Source organism: Lates calcarifer, linkage group LG7_2, assembly GCF_001640805.2.
Source record: "Lates calcarifer isolate ASB-BC8 linkage group LG7_2, TLL_Latcal_v3, whole genome shotgun sequence".
Classification (NCBI taxonomy): domain Eukaryota; kingdom Metazoa; phylum Chordata; class Actinopteri; family Centropomidae; genus Lates; species Lates calcarifer.
The window spans coordinates 10,094,126-10,112,287 of record NC_066854.1 but is presented as its reverse complement, the minus strand read 5'-3'; the positions used below and the strand labels follow the sequence as shown (position 1 = coordinate 10,112,287).

The window sequence follows — 18,162 nt, the reverse complement described above, 5'->3', positions numbered from 1 at the left end:
ATTATGGAGCTTTAGCTGTGCTGGCAGGTGGATTTTATCATACATACAGAGCCAGGCTAGCTATTTTCCCCAATTTGTAGTCATTATGCTAAACGAAGTTAGCTAGATGCTAGCATTAGCTCTATACAGTCATAGAAATGCCATCAATCATCATGTTTAAAGAAAGCAAATGTACGAAAGTGTATCTCCCAAAACCTCACTTTTCCTTTAAAGGTGCCCTGTTGACCCTGGAAGGGGTTTGGATCATGACAGAAAATGTAATGCATTAAGAAGCAGCAGCAGTCACCTTAGTGTACAGAATTACTGTCCAAGCACTAGCTGCATAAATACATGCAAACACACACATCCACGCTCTCCCAGAAGCACAGTTGGACTCCAGTTTAGTGTAAGGTATCTCGTTTCATGCAGCCTCTGTGCTGGGACTGTTTGAAGCAAAGGAAACTCTTGTGTTTGATGGAGACTTACCTTCTTCCTCATCTCCCCTCAGCCTCCACAGAAACTTCTCCTGTTTGATGTGTCTCCCTCCTCCACTTTCTGCCTCCTGTCATCTATCTTTCCTTTATTTTTTTCCCCCCTCTACCTTCATTCCATCTCCCTCCTAAAGAAAGTATTCTGTCCAGATGGAGGTGTTGGAAATGCATAAAAATGTCACCGCATTGCCTGCAGGGCCAAGCAGAAACACTAAAAGCAGAGTTTAACAGTGGCACTACCTTCCTGTTAAAATAGCAGGGCGTTCCATGGATTCTAGTATTTCATTAGTCAGGAATCAGGAAAACGGCCGATAAGGATAGAAACACATCATGTAGCCATTCAAGTAGAATTATCTAACCCATTTATATTCATATTTCTTTTTGTATGAAATGACAATAAGCCGTTGATAACACATTCATTTGGAGAATATATAGATGGCAAATACCATATGTGTTTGTTTCATTTTGCATTTTGCTATAAGTGCCATCAACAACCTTTCAGAAAGATGAAACATGACAAAAGACAAAATAATTCATTCTACATGCAGCCACAGGCTATTTTTATCTGCCTTAGTTAAATAGTGTTAAGTTTATTTTTCTACATCTTATAGTTCTAGGAGCCGTTCCAGATATTGATTTTATTTCAAAGGTGGCAGAGCGACTGTTTGTCTGCCAGCAATAAAGTTTCAACAAACTAAATTCAGGAATTGACAGAGCTGTCAGAACAAGTGTTTGGAAAACATAGCGTTAATTATCAATTCACACGACAATTAATGAACAGTTTCATCACCAGAGTTGATCATCTGTAAAACAGCCACAACATGCAACAGCTGCCTACCGTCTCTCCGTCTATTTTTTCTTACCTCATCCTTTTTAAAAAAACAAAAAAAAACACCTTTACATCTTTAGAATCTTTTTTTCATGCTCTGCTCCCCTGGTATCGCTGTGGTACCGCCTCACTACCAGCATCTATGTTACTTAATCTCTGTTATTAATAATAATATTAAACAAACAGCAGTATGAGATTGTTTATTTGAAAAAAACACAACATATTGAGTAAGATCATTTCCAATGCTGAACATTTAGATATGAGTGTAGTTACAAATGTCAGCAGGATTTTGAATGAGGTTTCCTTACTTCTAGAAAAGAAAATGCAACTTTTTTCACTTCTGTTCTGTTTACTGCCATGACTGTGTGAAAAAACAACTTGGAAATACTAGGTGAATTACTCAAAGAGCCTTGGAATGGGTAAAAACACAGCCTTCATATACTGTCCAAGAAGGAATCCAATCCAATTAGACTGAAACTCTTTGCATCTCTGAGGCAGAAACTTCAAAATAAAAGTACGCAACATGTTACACAAACAGCACAAATCACTTATACAGTGCTGCCTTTATCATTCCTTCATTGTTACTTGGTTGGTGAAACTGTAGCTGCTTCACTTCCAAGAGTCAGCAAACATCCACACTGCCAGTGTCTCTTTGAGCAAGGCACCAGATGTAGGACCGATAAGTGTGACCTCTGATCTCCCTGTGGAGGAGGAAAGAGAGGATAATTGCTCTATCAGGACCATTATTTTCTTACGTAATCCCTCTTTGGAAAGCCTTACTGTTACCTGGGGACGTGTGGTTATTGGTCTCTTTTCTCTACAGACCACAAGCATTTTCTTAGACCCAGAACAAACAAGTCAGTGATTTTTTCCCCAAGCTCCTCTCCTGTATTTCATGTCAACTCTGACATCCTGGGGTCATTTTAATCCTGCCCAGATTGACATGTAGTGTTTCGCGCAATTTTCGACTTGCACACCTAGCATCTGTATTACAAGGGCCATAAAAAACAGCGGCGGGGTAGATGGATTAGATTAGATGATTGACGATGCCTGTGGGGAAATTAGATTGCTGCAGCAGCAATAGTAATGGGATTCAGCAGGGGAAGAGGACAAACAGAATATAAGCACACAAACAGAACAGAAAATAAGCACTGAAAGGAAGAATTTGTGCATTTAAGCACAGATTGGTGCCAAGAAAAATAGAAAAGTGCATCTGGCTGTGTACTGAGGCCGTTTGTAGAGTTTCGGCAGTTCTCTGGGTGATGGTGTGTGTTACAGGGATGTGGGTGAGTCCCAGGACTACAGCAGTCCCGAGAAGATTACCAATAGACTTGAGCAACATTAAATTTCCTATCTTACCTCTTACTAATGCTATCAAGGGAGGGTTTATGAATCCATCTTCTTGCAACTACTCCCCCATGCTCTCTTCATCAAGCTATCTGGTTATATAACACCTACAAAACCTCCATTCCCTCACAGCCCTGTTTATCCCGTTTTCACAGGTACCTCAGTAGAGACGAAGTAGCCCAGGCCTCCCTGAGCAAGGCCCAGCAGGAAGGAGGCAGCGTCCGACTGGTCACCAAGGAAAACTTCTTCACAAAGAGGAGGTCTGCCTCTTCACTAACACCGCCTGCTTCAGAGAGGTAGGTTAAAGGGGCAGATGTGTGGGTGGATGTTCAGGGCAGGAAAGGTCAAGCTGTCCTCAAGTCTTAAATAATATCCCCTAGGCTCAAAGTTTTATATAAGTGATAAGTTTAAAATCTATACTTTTGAATTCACCTCCAGCTGATAGCTATGCATTTGCTATATTCTGTACATACTGTATTTGAACATTTCATAAATCATACCCAGTCTTGTTTGCGGTTTCTAGAGCTGAGGTTTTGTGGTCTGTACATGAAGGTAGTTTGTCTCATCACGTGGTTTCCTTTTTGGGATTTGGTGTATTTTCATTTTCCTTCTCTCAGCTGTCTCCATGGAGATCTGTATGTGCCTTGTGGGAGAGGCACAAAGGCCCACTGAGTGTGTTAGTACAGTAAATATAGACCATAATACAATCTAGTTGGTGAGATGCAGCGGCCAGCTCACCCCAGGAGGGGGATATCACTATGGAAACCTGCAACAAACACACACACTCTCACACATGTATGCATACATGTACACAGCAACTGGTGTTACATTCAAAATGTCTGTGACAGTCCATGCAGTGTCTTAAAGGTGCTATCCAGAATTTTTGCATTTGCACATCATATAGCTGTGTACAGCTGGGGGAACAAGGAAAAAGTACCTTGGAAAAACATGTTCGGAAGAAGCTGCTGACAACATGAAAAGATGATTTTATAACTTGTAACTGTGACTCCCTGTGAACTCAAAAGGTAGCATTGCTGTCTAGCTAACATGCTAATGACATGAATTGATAATCTGATTATATAACAATTTTTCTTATTTAAAAAACATGTAGCAACAGTTAGCTTATGTGCTAGTTACTACCATAGTAATGTCATGAACAAATAATCTGAAAATGCAGTAAGACTATAGGTTTCTCTTCATCACAGGAAAAAGTTTTTAGTATTTGTTAATTAAATTAGAAACTAAAAATATTGGTCTGATAACAAAAATCTTTAATATTTTAGTTGTGGGTTCAATATTTCACATGTTTTCATCACTGCTGCTCAAGTTATTGGATATTTTCTTTTCTGTCTATCTGTCTCTAAACTTTACTTTTATGTCTTCCTCTTAGATTTATCAGTGGTAACAGGTGTTATTTGCCAGCCACACACACATGGCAACTAATTAAAAGAATAGTTTAATATTATGGAAAATAGCCTATGCTTATTAGTTTTCACCAATAGAAAGGTAAATATGATGAATGTATTGCTTTCATTTTATAGTTTAAACTGAAATTAGCTGGATTTTCCCCAATAAACCTGTGCAGTGTAGTCGCCTCGCTGTTCACAGAAAGTGACAAATTAAAATGTATAAAATAAACTCTGCCTCCTGATCAACAGAGAGCGAGCACTCTATCGATTGACAGGTGGACTTAGCGGCGTCAGATCTCCTTCCCCTCCGCCGCCTTCGGTTTCCTTTGGTATAAAGCATCAGAGCTGAGCCGCGGCGGTAAACATTAGCAGGCTGTGTGCCGTTTGCTGAAGGCATGTTGCGTGATTTCTGGGGTTTGAAGTATGAGTTTTCAGAGGGTTACCTCATGCTGTGATGTGGAGCTGCTAACATACTCAGATGCTTTGTGCATATATAAATCTGAATGGCTTTGAAGCTACACATTAAGTACGTATATTAATTAGTTAAAACAAAGATACTGTACATTCATGAATATGTTTCCATTTCTTTGATTTGATTGTAGTTTCCGGCTGATGCATTCAACATTCACAGTCACCAGCAAACCATTTCTGGGTTGATTTTTTTTTTTTTTTTCTTTTCTTTTTTTTTCCTAAGCACCATGTTTTCACCATTCTCAGTTTGGGCACACCAGTAAAAAGTCTATTTCGGTCTCTCTTTCATCTACTAGACGTTGCTGGCACAGCATTTGTCTCTTGGTACTTCCAATTTTTGGTATCTTCTCAACTTTGAAGCAGCAAGGTTCCTTTTTTAGAGGGTTTTCTTCTCCATTTCAATGATTAAATCTCCCTCTGTAGCGCTCTGTCTCTCTGGCTCTTTGTTCCTCTCTCTGTCTGTCTGAATTGTAAACCATGGGGAAAGAGAATTTAGTCCATCTGTCCCCTCCAACGTGGCTCTAGCACCCTGCTGCGACAACATGGCAAATGCCCAAACTCACTGTCCTCTGCCAAAAGGACGGGCACGGCACGTACACATACTTGAAGTGCTCTGCATCTCCATCATGTATGTACACACAGTATGTACACATTTAATAAACACACAGCCACATGTCTCTCTACTCTACTTCTTGAATAAATAGATATTGAGCTATGTTTGCTGTTCTGCTGATGTTGAAAGAACTGAGCTTTACATTGAGTCACAGATTGATGTCAGGTGAGTCAAGGTAACTTCTTTTTACATGTATTATATGGCGTCATATGTACCATACCATATCTCTTGATACTGGAAATAGCTCTGTCATTTCTTGACAATGGGTTTGCCCAGTCTGAGACATACAGTATTAGCATGTACACCAATCATTCATGCATTCTCAAATAACCAGGCTTATATTCGAGACAGACTTTTATATCTAATTTCCCTAGATTCAGAATATATTTTATCATATTTTACAAAAACATCTCCCTGATCCTGATCTGCCTCCTTTTAAGTTTTCTGTAGTTGTTGTTTACTCTCAATGCAAATTCAACACTCCCTCTGTGTTTACCTGTTAGCCCAATAAATTCTGGATCATTTATATTTCTACAGTACATAGAGTCATGCCGTGCTAACCACACTGATGCAAAGAGTTTTTTAAAGGGGGGTCCAGCAGTTTATTATCACATTTCCAAAAAATGTATGAGGACTTGCAAGGGACATATTAAAGAAGCACAGAGGCCAAGAAAGCCTGACTTTTAGCGCATAGCATTCGTCAGATTTTGAAAACACTGGATTCTACTTTACCATCATGCACCCCTCTAGTATCTTCAGTTAAACCCTTTCTGTCTGTTAAGTACCTTCATCTTTTAAACATCATGCCTCTGGTCTGTAACAGATTTTCTATCAACTATTTAAAGTCTGAGGCCTAACTCACGATGACCCTCATCTTCAGGGTCGTTTTCTCAGACTTTAGAAGGCTTCTCCGCTTCTCCAGAGCCACAGAGGCCATTGTACCACAGTTCACAGGGACTGAATAGTGCTCTCCATGACAAGTAAAATGACCTTTATGTGTAAAATCGATGTTGTGACTCTCTGAGAGAACCACTTTTGTCATGCACTTATTATTTCCAGTCTGTTCTGTACTTTGCCATTTTGTTCAGTGTTAAGCTTGTCTCAATTCAACACTGCTGTGGACATTGACATTATGCTGAATTTGAACTTGCTGTGACAAGTAAAATGAACTTAATGAGTAAAAATAGTAGTATGCCCCTTTAATGTTTTGTACAATTGTATACAATCTAACTGCAGAGGTTAGGTGTATTGCTTAGAACCCAAGGAAGTGCAGGGTTGACTGTAAGGTTTTTTGGATGAGACTTATAAACCGTGTGCACAGGTTTCTAAATCTAGAGGCTACACATTTACAGGGTGGCTCTGTATCTCTATACATTCTGTATGTTTAATGTTACATGCCCTGACTTGACCAGCTTGTTAAGTGGCGACTACCAGACAGTCCCACTATACTACATTGTTGCTGTGTTGTCCTGAAAGCTGAGACTGGCTGCTGAGAAGTTGTTTGCATGCTTACATTGCTCTTGAGAAGGCTGCAAGCTGGATTAACGCAGGCTAAGCAATCAGCCCTTACCCACAGGCACACATTTTGGATGGGCACTAGTTTTATATAATTCAATAGACACTTTAGATCCTTTCAGTGCTTCAGCTGACACTTGAACTGCTTCAAGTGCTTTAGCTTAAGCTACAACCCCCATACAACGTCTCACATGGGAACAAATCTTTTCTTTTTTTTTTTGACACTTTATATATCCATCTACAACCTAGATTATTTAGGTTCCAACACTGGTATATTGTGAGAAGAAGAGAATGAGCAGCCAAAGACTGAACCCAACCCAACCAGTGTCTAAATGTAATCCATTTCTGTCTCTGTCTCTGCAGGCAGGACAAGGAGCCCTGCAAGGCAGTGGAGGAGCAGCCATCACCACAGTCCGGCTACCTGCAGGCTGTTGACAGCGAGGGTGTCCCTCTGTGTCTGTCCTGCCAGCAGGCCTGCTCCACCACCGGCGGGGCCTGGGACACTCGATTCTGCAGCCACAGGTATTGTGACACTGAATACAGTCAAGGGAAATTCAAGGGATAAATTGGATGCTTCCAGGTCTTTTTTAAAAAGTTGAAAGTTGCACAAAGAGTTATAAAAAGTATGGAGCCTACTTGTGTCAAATAGCAGATGCGTGTAAATCTTAGTGTTCCCTGCATGGGACACCAGATGGGTGGAGTTTACTGCAATGGAACAGTTCAGACAATCTTTGCTATGATGTCAGTCAGAGAAGAGCATGTTAAATTAACTTTCAAATAGTCTGTGTCTGTCATTTCTTAAACTTTCCACTACTCGCTGTTCTCTGTGCCAAAGCCCACCCATCTGGCACCTAGAAATTCAATTATAGTCAGAGCCTGTGCACTGAAACTCAGAAACACAGCAGTATAATGTTGACTTCACCTTGGCTTGCTTTGTAGGAAGAATACTGTTTGCTGATGACTAGAAGACATTGTAATCATCAGATCAGACTGCATCTCTTATAGTTATAATGGTCCATTGCCTTATCCTTTCCTGTCATAGTTGTTTCAACATCTTCAATTCATAATTTCTACATTCACACCAATATAAAGAATGTTTCAATGTGTTTCTGTCCTTGAGTAACACCCTGTGCCTTTCCTCTCCTGCTCTCACACGGTCAGTCTGAATAAGATTGTCTGCTAAATTCTTCTAACTGATAAAATGCGTTGTGTCTGTGCATCCTTTTAGTCTTGCTACCTATTTAAGGTAGAAATTCAATTTCCTCAAGTGGTTTTCAAGAGCCAGATACAGGTCAATGAGTCAAGGTGAGAGACTTCACTCCTCTGTGCCTGGATGTTTTTTCAATTCAACACATGTAGCTACAGTAGGAAAAAGATGATAAAGACGTTCTTTGTTCATGAAAGTAGAAATGTAAAAGTGTGTTGATTCGTGTCCAGATGAGTCCATGTTCTCCCCACCTATAGGTGCCAGGAGGAGTTCCAGTTGCGCTCCAGCCAGACATACATGCGCTCGCGGGTGCTGGAGGCGGAGCAGGGCATCTGTCAGTTCTGCGGCCTCCACGCCCACGACCTGTTCCTGAAGGTCCGCGCTGCCCCGCCCTCCCAGCGCAAAGAGATGTTGGAGAACACTTGGCTCGCCCAGCTGTCACTCAAACAGGTTGGACGTCAAAGCAGAGGAAACAAAGTAGAGCTTTTAACAAAATTGAATGTCTTAAGTATCAAAACAAGTTTAGTGTAAACAGGAAAATAAATAATTTCCATTATAGATATAGTAGATGAATGAGGACCAGTAATACAGGTGATTAATAAGAAATAAACCTTTAAAATGACAAAAACAAACAGAATACATATAAAAGGAGACCACACGAATTAAAAAAAAACAAAAAACAAACTACAGACAAAGAAAGGAATTACAATTCCAAAATTTCAACTGGAACACCCCCTGAAGTTGGTTTTCTGACTCGGGAAGTCAGAAGAACCTCAAAATCCAAGATGGCTGCCCCGCGCATCAACAGTATTTAAAACTGTAGTAATATACTGTTTATTTGTGTCTCATTAAATCAGTTGCACACACATTACTGTCCAAGTCATTGCCAGCTCTGACTTCCAAATTCAGAGTAGCCTACAAACATCTAGGACTTATGGGAAATGGTGTTGGTTAATGGTTTCTAAAACTGTAAAAAAAATGAATAAACAATGATATAAGATCTTTTTTTTAATCTATAGTTACTTCTGTAGTTCATTTTTAGGTTTTAGATTTTACATTTTAAAAAAACTCAATAACCTTATAATAAATTTTACCTTTAAACTTCTCAGATGATTTCATTTTAATAACTACTGGAGGCCCAAAGATTTCAAATTATCCAATATCCCACAAAAAGCAAAGACTAGATAAAAGGTCAAATAAAAAGTACAAATTTGGGTGGCAGAAGTTTTATTTTCTCTCTCTTTCTCATTAATCATCTGACAACCTTCAGATTTATCTTGAGACTCTTTGGAAAGGTCTTAACCTCCAGGTCAGAAACCACTGGACTGAACTACCTGACTTTATATAAAGTATTTAGAATTAGCTCAATCTGCTACAACAATAGGCATCTCCTCACACACTGTTGGATTAGCATTAACAAGCCAATAATGTTGTATGTAATAGGGTAACCACTGTATTGGATTCACAGCATTATAACATGCTACAATACACACATCTTGGCTAACACCAGCCTCCTGATGTGAGCTAAATATCTGACAAGGAAAGCAATTTTTTGTCTTTGTGTTTGTGAAACTGCAAAAATAAAAGTGCCCTGTGCTCTCTATCCCACCCACCTACGCACACATACACACACACACACACACACACACGCACACACACAGGTTGATCTGCACTCTAAGGGGCCAGCTCCCAGTAAATGGATTGCTGGGGCCATTGATTTTTTCTCCCAGTGCCAGGCCTCGACCAGTAAGCCTGTTTGATTTGGTTGGCTGTTATCCTGCAAAGCCAGCCCCCCACCCCCCCTTATACACACACACACACACACACACACACACACACACACAAACTCACACTCACCCTCCTTCCTAGTGCCGCCGGCAGCAGCATCAGCGCCAATCGATGCACCGAGCTTTAGAGGAAACAAACTCAGCCACATGATAAGACGCCGCAGCGGTGGAGGAGCCTCAAGATTATAGGCTCATTCTTTGGTTCATACTGGGGGTTCTGGTGTGTGTGTGTGTTTCCTGGTGTGTGTACATGTGTATATGGGTCTTTATGTGTACCTTGGGGTCCCTTTTGGTGTGTGAGTATTTTGGCATGTGTGTATTGGCGTATTTGCTGTGTGTTGTGTGTGGATTTTTGGTTCGTATTATGGCCTTTAGGTGCCTGTAAGCAGAATTTTGGTGTGTCTAAGTGTGTAGTAGTGGGGTCTGGTGTAGCAGGGTGCATGGTTTTGGCACAAAAGCAGGTTCAATTGACTGAAATGTGTGAATGTGTGTGTGTGTGTGAGTTTGTGTAGGGACGTGAACTCTGCCCCTGTGAGCATGCCTGGTCTTTAAATCTGTTGGGATCAATTCCAGCTCGCTGCCTTAATGTCGGCAGAGTGGCACTCAAAGCAGGAAAATGGATTTTTGGCCCTGAACTCTTCCCATCAGGCTTCTCTTTCTCTGTTTCTAATTCTCTCAATCATCTCTTGCTCCTCCACTTGCTTTGTCCGTGTTCTCTCATTTAGTCTGTATTCCTGTCTTCCTTTTTCTATTTCTGTCTTTTCCTCTTCACTATCTCTTTTCAGATTCCTAGTATAAAATGTCTTTTACCTACATCTCGTCCTGTGTGATTGTACAAAACAAGCACATTGTATTCTTTACATTGGACTCATTGGGAAATTGTGGCAAACACCTTTTACAATTTTCTGGCATTTTAACATTTTAGACTTAATGACTAATCAATTAAACCAAAACAGAGATAAATCAATAATGAAATAAATCATTACTGGCATCAAGACCTAAACTAGACTTAGAGTCTGCAGACAGGGGTTTCTCAGATCAGATCTTTAGGACAGACTGTCCACACTGTTATTTGGGATCAAATCAGATTTGCGTGTCCAACCAATCACCAACCTTTCTGCATGGATTAATATAGTAACAACACAGGTGTCATTAACTACGCAGCTACTGTGACTCTAGATTTGACGTTGTTGTGTGTCGCATTGTGAGTGACTAAAAAGTTTTTGTAAAATCTGTTTGCAAAAATCACATTCAGGTTTTTTAGCTGTCCACACTTTCTAAAATCAGTCTGGATATAATCTGATTTTGTGGATTTTGGGATGGCAGTTTGAACAAGCCCATAGATCCAGCAGTGCCTTAAGCTAAATGACAGTGACAGCAAATGACAGCACAATGACAGTGTCAACATGCTAATGTTTACAATGTTCATGTTACAAATTCTTCTACTTCTCAAAATAAACCATTTAAACCTGTTGGATTACTTAGAAAACAAAAAGTCAGTAAAAGTTGAGGAGTTTAGGAGTATGTATCCTATCATAGCATGTTATTCCCTGTGGGTTATTTAACCTAATTTCTATGTCTTTGTCTGGCAGAATTAAAGTACTCACTGATGAAGTTTCCCTACAGCTGCCTTTATGTAGGCCATAAACATTTTGATGATTTATATGGCTGTACCCGAGGTGTCTGTTAGTGATGGATAACAAAAAGCCAAAGTTCACTGTCATTGATTTGGTGCAATTATTGTTTTCATCAACTGGTCTTATCCTCACAATCACACAGGCTTACATTAATCTCAGTATTTAAACCTTTATCAGAGGCCTTCTCCTGCATGTTGTTTTCATTATATCCTGTTGTAGATTTCTGCCATTTATGCTCCTCCCTGTCTTATTTGTTTTTATCTTCTTTTATTGTGAGGCGCACTGCAGAAGTGCCCCTGCGCTGCAGAGATTTGTTTAATATGAATGATTGTGTGTGTGTGTGCCTGTTGCGTTTGTGTGCTGTAAAACAACAATTTAGGTCACTACAGCAACCAGTAAGCCTGAGCTCTAGTAAAGAAATCACATCAGTTCAAAAAATTAACTTTAGCATAGATGGATGGTTTGGGAGGGCAGTGCAATCGCAGCTTGTTTTTGGCAATTTAGAGCAGAATGTGAACACATCCAAGGGTAGTCAGTGTACTGAGACTCTCACTGCTTCATTCTGTGTGTGCTTCCAGCTGAATGAAATGATCCGCGCTCCGGTCGAAGGGGATTTCTGGCAGGTCGACCACATCCGGCCCGTCTATAGCGGAGGAGGACAGTGCTCCCTGGACAACCTGCAGACGCTCTGCACCGTCTGCCACAAAGCCGTACGTGCACGCTCCGCATCACTGCGCCCATAACAACCACAACACCGGCTTCTGCAGCCAAAGGGCTTTAAAGGGGGCAAAAGCAATTTATCTAACATTTAAGGTGCACAGTGGATGGACCTCTCCTTTATCCACGTACAAAAAGAAAGTCTCATCACTCATGTTGAGGATCATGTGTGATGGCAGTAATGTGATACATGATCAAACACATTGATCAAAAGTCATACCATCTCTCACAGAGCTATATATTGTCCGTAATAACATCACATGATGTGGTTGTATGACATGTTGATATATAGCATTTGTAGCAAAGTGCTATATATCTGTCTTGGGAACATTTTCCTTCTTGAGCTTCTTCAGTCAATATTTCATAATCAGACTGTTCACCTCTTAAGAACAGAACTGATTTGAGAGCAGAGGTTTCAAAATAAAACGCTTCTTTTATTGTAGCCTAAAATGTGCTTTACTTTCACGCCAGAAAGCATTTTTGTCAGAGTGGGTGTCAGTTTGGAAGGAGATGCCTCGCATGTTGACGTGTATAAACTGATGTGGAGAACTGCGCGTTCTGATAAGGGGATCCTCTCGCTGTTTATGCCACCGCGCAGACACTTTAATCTAGAGATGCTCAATATATTGATCTCACTTTTTCTCTTCAGCGCCGACTGCAGATTTAACCTCTTACATCATGTTCCATTTCTCTCCGCAGAGGACGGCTCAGCAAGCCAAGGAACGGAGCCGGATGAGGAAGAGCGTTGCCGCCTCCAAGGTTGCGTCAGACATCAGCAGGTTCTTCATCAGGAAATGAAACAACATAAAAGGTTTAGTAAGGGTTGTATAGGTGTAAAATCCTGAATCAAATTGTTGAATCTTCGCTGACATGATTTCTGACAGCTTGGATGGGGATGCATCATGATTCTCTAAAGACAAAACCCACATTAAAGTATCAGGAACGCCGTTCACTGTGACAGATCAGGATGAAAGGCCAGATCCCTACTTTTCTCCTACCTCACGTTCCGATGGTATCACTGCCGTGCCACTGCAGGGGATGCTGTGTCTGTGGAGACTTACCTTAACAAAAAAAAAAAAAAGAAAAAGAAAAAAAAAAGGGAAGACTACATCAAATGCAAATTCAGCCAACTCCCCTCTCGTCCCCGAACCGTCACGAGTGCGGTAGTTTTGATTTATGACGGCCCCCTTTTGCTTGAGGCTGAAATGGAGCAGGTTGTTTAGAAAAGATGCTGCTATTTTAAGATTTTGCAAACTTGGTGAAAAGGAGCAGGTGAGAGATGAATTGGGGGCTTTGTGATTAAAACTCTACAGCAGGAAACACAACCAAGTGTCCTCATTGGCAACAAGTGGCAGCTTGTAAATCTTCCTTTTTTTGGAAGATGGATGGAACGCTCCCCGAGTGAAATAAAAACCTCTTTTCATCTTGTTTCATGTCGTCTCCTTCTGTTCCTCTGCTGCTTTAACCACGGTTTGGACTGTAAATACACCAAGACGTTGGTTGTTCTGACAAGCTAGCAAATCGTTTCATCGCCTCAAGTCAGGAACATTATTGTCCATGTCCACGCATCTACCTCCTCTTCAGCTGTGCTTGATGATCTGAACAGAGCTAAAGTCAGTCAGGAGGGCTATGTTTAGAGAGACGGAGAGCAGAGTTACTATGGAAACAAGGCTTCAGGTTCAGCAATGTCGGGAATATTGAGTCTGTTCTTGTGAGAGTTATACAATGAGCCAGACAGACATCAGAAACTCCAATCAATATCAGCAGGCTCCCTGTGAAAATGAGGCCGTCACATTCCTCCGCAGCAGAATTTTACTTCCCCTCTCGGCGCCAAGGCTCTGTCGTCGGTGTCGCAGATGTTGTCGTGTCACGATTTGTCTGTCTGTCAGCCGTGTCAAACTCCAAGCTCAGCAGATTCCGCCATCGCCGGGGAAAGTTTTGAATTTTTCTGGCAGCCCCAACTTCTCTCGGCCTATCAGAGCGCTCGGTTGGAGCCACAGCTTCAAACTTTCTCTGAGCCCATGTGGGTGCGAGCGTGGGTGTATGTGTATTTCCCCTACGGCTGCTCCAGGTCTCCACTTAATAAGACCGTTGTTCCTCTCCTGTCCAAACCGACAAGCTTTGTGAGTAATGAACATCTCCCAGGCAGCCTTCCAACAACAGCAGGTTTCAGTGTCAGTCCCTGTCAGCAGCCAATGACTCTGATCTGCTGTTTTATTACACCCAAAAGGTGTGTGTGTGCGGGAGAGAGAAAGTGTAGCTGAGTGTGTTTCCCGTGCGTTACACAAATAAAGCGTGTGTGTTTGGCAGAGGAAGAGTGTATATTGGAAGAGGGAGGAAGTGGTGTGTGTTTGTCAGACGGAGCCATAATGAGGCAGCGCCCAGATGAAGACGTCTTCATGTTCCTCCCAGAGGGTCTGCTGGGTAAAGAGCAGCGCTGCAGCCGCATGACACTGTTTGCGTTGGACAACCTATCAGCCCAGAGGAAAAACATTACCTCCGCAGGTGATGACAGTAATAAAGATGGACTCAAACATGGACGGACGGTTGCAGAGGTCCGCGTGTTTGCTCTCTGTCTAACCCAGCCCCAGTCAGCATCAGAGCAAAACCAGACTCACTTTTTCCATCGAGCTCAATCAACATCTTTGCCTCAGTTTCAACAGGTTACATAGCAACACAGCATACAGTGAACGTCACATGGCCTAAAATTAGCTGGGCAAATATGTAGCGGAAATAATGACATACAGTTAGAAAATCACAGTATCGAGACAGACAGAATAGGAAAAGAAAAGAAAAATAGCGCCATCTGAAGAAACACCACAGCAGTGATCTCATGGCCTTGAAAGACACAGTGATATGAAGAATACATTCTCCAAAATCCCTCTCATTTCTCTTCTTGTAAAATGTGAAACATTCAATTTGATTGTACTTTAACGCATCCTGAACTCAGGTGCAGTTAAAAAATGTATCGATTCAAATATGATTGACTAAATTTATGGAACCCCACCACATAAAACCACACTTGACTGCTATTATAGGCAGCCAGCAGAGCAGTATTATTATTATCATACAGTGTGTTGTTTATGAGTCCAAAAAATGTGATTTAGGTCTAATTTATTCATTCAACCCTGATTTTAACAACAGTGTTTGGGTGGAGGTGAGCAGTCCTACAGCTTCAAATCTGCAATATTGAGCCACACCCATTTCTTTTGCAATCCAATCAAATTTCACAGATTTGATTTTAATCTTTCTTGTAACATAACACCACCGACATATTTGGTTTCACTCAGAAATATGGCACATCTATTTTTCTTCCGACTAAAAGTAACAATGAATTGATCCTACTAATAAGTACTGTGTCTTGCCTGATGTAGCTTATTCCTCTGTGGGAGGGAGATTAGCTTGATGTAGAGTTTGCATCTGTAAATCATTTTTATATTTGAAACTGAAAATACAAGAAAGAGTGAAGACAAATTGCAAATTTGTTACAGGTTTATACAGTGTTTGTACAGTTTACTTTTCTTCACTTCTGCAGTACAAATGCAAAAGCTAGCAAGGCTACAGAAAAGTGATGTGCATTTTATTTGATGAGCAGGTTAGCTAACTACCCTCAATCAAATATGGTTTGGTGAATATTATTAGCTGCTGTGAATGTTCACTAGAGCACCAAATGTGTATTAATCTGCAGCTGAAAAATAGTCATCAGCAAAAACAGTATTTACCTGTACTGATGTAATGTTTGCTAAAAACTACAGTGCGCAGCTATTTGAGAAAATTACTTTAAAAAAATTAAACTATACAGCATATTTTTGACAGGTGAGGGAAGTAAGAAATCACTGAGATGTCAAAAAGAGAAAGAGCAATACAATACCTCCAACATGCTAACATCAGAGCATTTCTCAATATGGGTCAGGGGACCTCCAGAGGCCTTGACAGGACTCATGGGGGTCCAAAGCAAATTGAGAAATAGATTAATATCACTATAACTCAATTCCATAGGAAATTCCTCAATTAAAGACTGAATATTATGTATAAAAATGATTATTGTAATTGTAGGTTTCATTTTCAGTATTACCCTCCCATAGGTTGTGCTGACAAAATGTGTCCTTTTAGAGGCCTGTGACATGAAAATGTGTGCAAGTGCTGTTCCAACCAGGCAACAATTGACAGTAAACTATACAAATCATTCATAATTCAATCATGATTTGCATTCAGACAGCAAGGCGTTATATTTGGCACCGTTCCATTGGTTATTCCATTTCAACCTCGCCTGCCCCCATAATCTACTTTGGCCTTTTCAGCTGAAGGAAGCGCTTCTACAAACCCAATCTTGTGTGACAGGTGTGATGGAGAAGGGCCAATAAAAGCCTGCACAGTGCGCTGCGTGCAGCCGCCGGCTCTCCAATCCGTGGCTGAATCCTGCTGTGGTTTGATTCCTGGCTGCCATACTCTCTGCTGTGATCCCTCTGTGTCTGTGACCCTCCCTGCCCTTCAGCAAGGAAAAGGAAATAGACGCCGAGGGAGGCCGTACCCCCGCTATGCTCCTTCAGGAATGAAAAACAGGAACGGCACCGTCTCTGTCTTGCCAAAGCACCTCTGATATTCTGTCATTTGGTGGAATGTGAACTGCAGAACCTCATTATAGAAAAGGATTGGACCTCCAGTCAGACCTCTGCGGTGCTGTTACAACATCGAGAAAACGTGTATTCTAAAAGGCTGGACCCGTATCGTCTAATTGAACTCTGAAGTTGACGTTTAGGAAGCAAGCCTTGGCTTTAAACAGCCACAGCCGATGAGAGGCTTTTGTCTTTATTGTCACATTATCTCTTGGGATGGTGATGAGATGATTAATCATTTCCTGCTGAAGCCTCGTGCTTGCAGAAGGCTGGCACCGCTCGGCAGAGCGCGACGCCCTGGGTGGAGGAAAATGGTATTATGGCCCAGGTAATTGGTAGAGGACCATCACTCATAAGCGATCTAATTAATCTCATTAAAACACCCTCTCTGGTTGCACAGAAATGTTTCTTGAGGGCCGCCGCAACAGACGGCGTTTTCCAAAATGGGCTTTTCCATCCTGATGAGTGTCACGTACGCAAATGATACTCCAAGTGAAACTGCAGCTGAAGAGTGTAACACAAAAATCGATATGACAATACCATGTAAACCATGTCTGGCCATTTTCTGATGCCACTCGGCGTAGTAGGGGATGTGCAGTGGTAAAAGGATGCTTTCTCATTGCTCAGCTGGAGATGGCTTTTGTCAAGTCCAAATTCTATTTATTCAAGATGGCTCCCTGGTTGTCTCCCAAGATGCATGGCATGCTGCGGATTAAGACCAAAAACACAATCAATTCACCCAGCAGGAGATCAGGGGAAATAACAGATAAGGTTCTTAGCATAATTCATACAGTCCCCAATCTGGCTAGGATTAATGTATGTCTTCGCTGTAGCTCGCTCTCATTTGTATGTTAGAGCTCGTGTGGGGCTAAATTGGCACTTCATGTGGCCCATTACAATCAGGCTTTGTTTGGAAAGGCCCCTGTGAGGGCTGGATCTGACCACATCGCTTTACAAGGCATCTGTACCTAATGCAATTTAGGACTGATGTGATCTCATCTACATTTTATTATCATTAAGATCCTCTTCTTCTGCACTTTACAGCAGGCTGTGTCAGCATGTTTGTCTGTGCAGAAACAAAAAACTGTTGAGGATCTCGAGAAAAAGTCAAGTGCAAAAAAAACCCCCACTTGAAGACAAACATGTATATGGCATGAACAAAACATACACCTCATACATTAAAATGTTACAGCCACATGAGATTTCTGGCGGCACTTGACATCAGAGGAAGAAAGCCACAGTAGGCTACAGTCTTACCGTTTCCCCCTTTCATTTATGCTGTGTTCAGATGATTGAGGTTAAAAATGGAAAGCTGAACAAAACGCCCTCCGACAAGTTCCCCTTTCATGAGCCTTAAAAGACATCTTTTCATCTCCTTTTTCATTTTGCGACCATTGATCAGCCATCTTTCATTGATTGCTTCCAGACATCTATTCAGCTGCTGTGTTGCTGCTCAGCATGCCTCCATTTCATAGGTCTTAATGGCAAGGTCTGGCTTTTGTGCTTAGATTAAAACCTGAATTGCAATCACTTAAATCACCAAT

At 41.3% G+C, this 18,162-nt stretch overlaps 1 protein-coding gene across 4 annotated transcripts in view; it reads left to right on the top strand.

The window, feature by feature from the left end:
- The window catches only part of zranb3 (zinc finger, RAN-binding domain containing 3), a 97,583-nt gene that overhangs the window by 65,485 nt on the left and 13,936 nt on the right, over positions 1-18,162 (top strand). For 3 of the 4 annotated variants that reach the window (XR_007809039.1, XR_001963775.2, XM_051065978.1), the window contains exons 18-22: positions 2,802-2,942; positions 7,018-7,176; positions 8,119-8,311; positions 11,864-11,995; positions 12,702-12,813. Coding sequence is in view for 2 of the 4 variants with exons in the window: in XM_051065978.1 (XP_050921935.1) it covers positions 2,802-2,942; positions 7,018-7,176; positions 8,119-8,311; positions 11,864-11,995; positions 12,702-12,800 (724 nt within the window). In the remaining 2 variants the exon portion in view is untranslated. Of the gene's footprint in view, positions 1-2,801; positions 2,943-7,017; positions 7,177-8,118; positions 8,312-11,863; positions 11,996-12,701; positions 13,431-18,162 lie in introns of those variants that run through there. The other variant, XM_018701806.2, reaches the window with a different exon arrangement.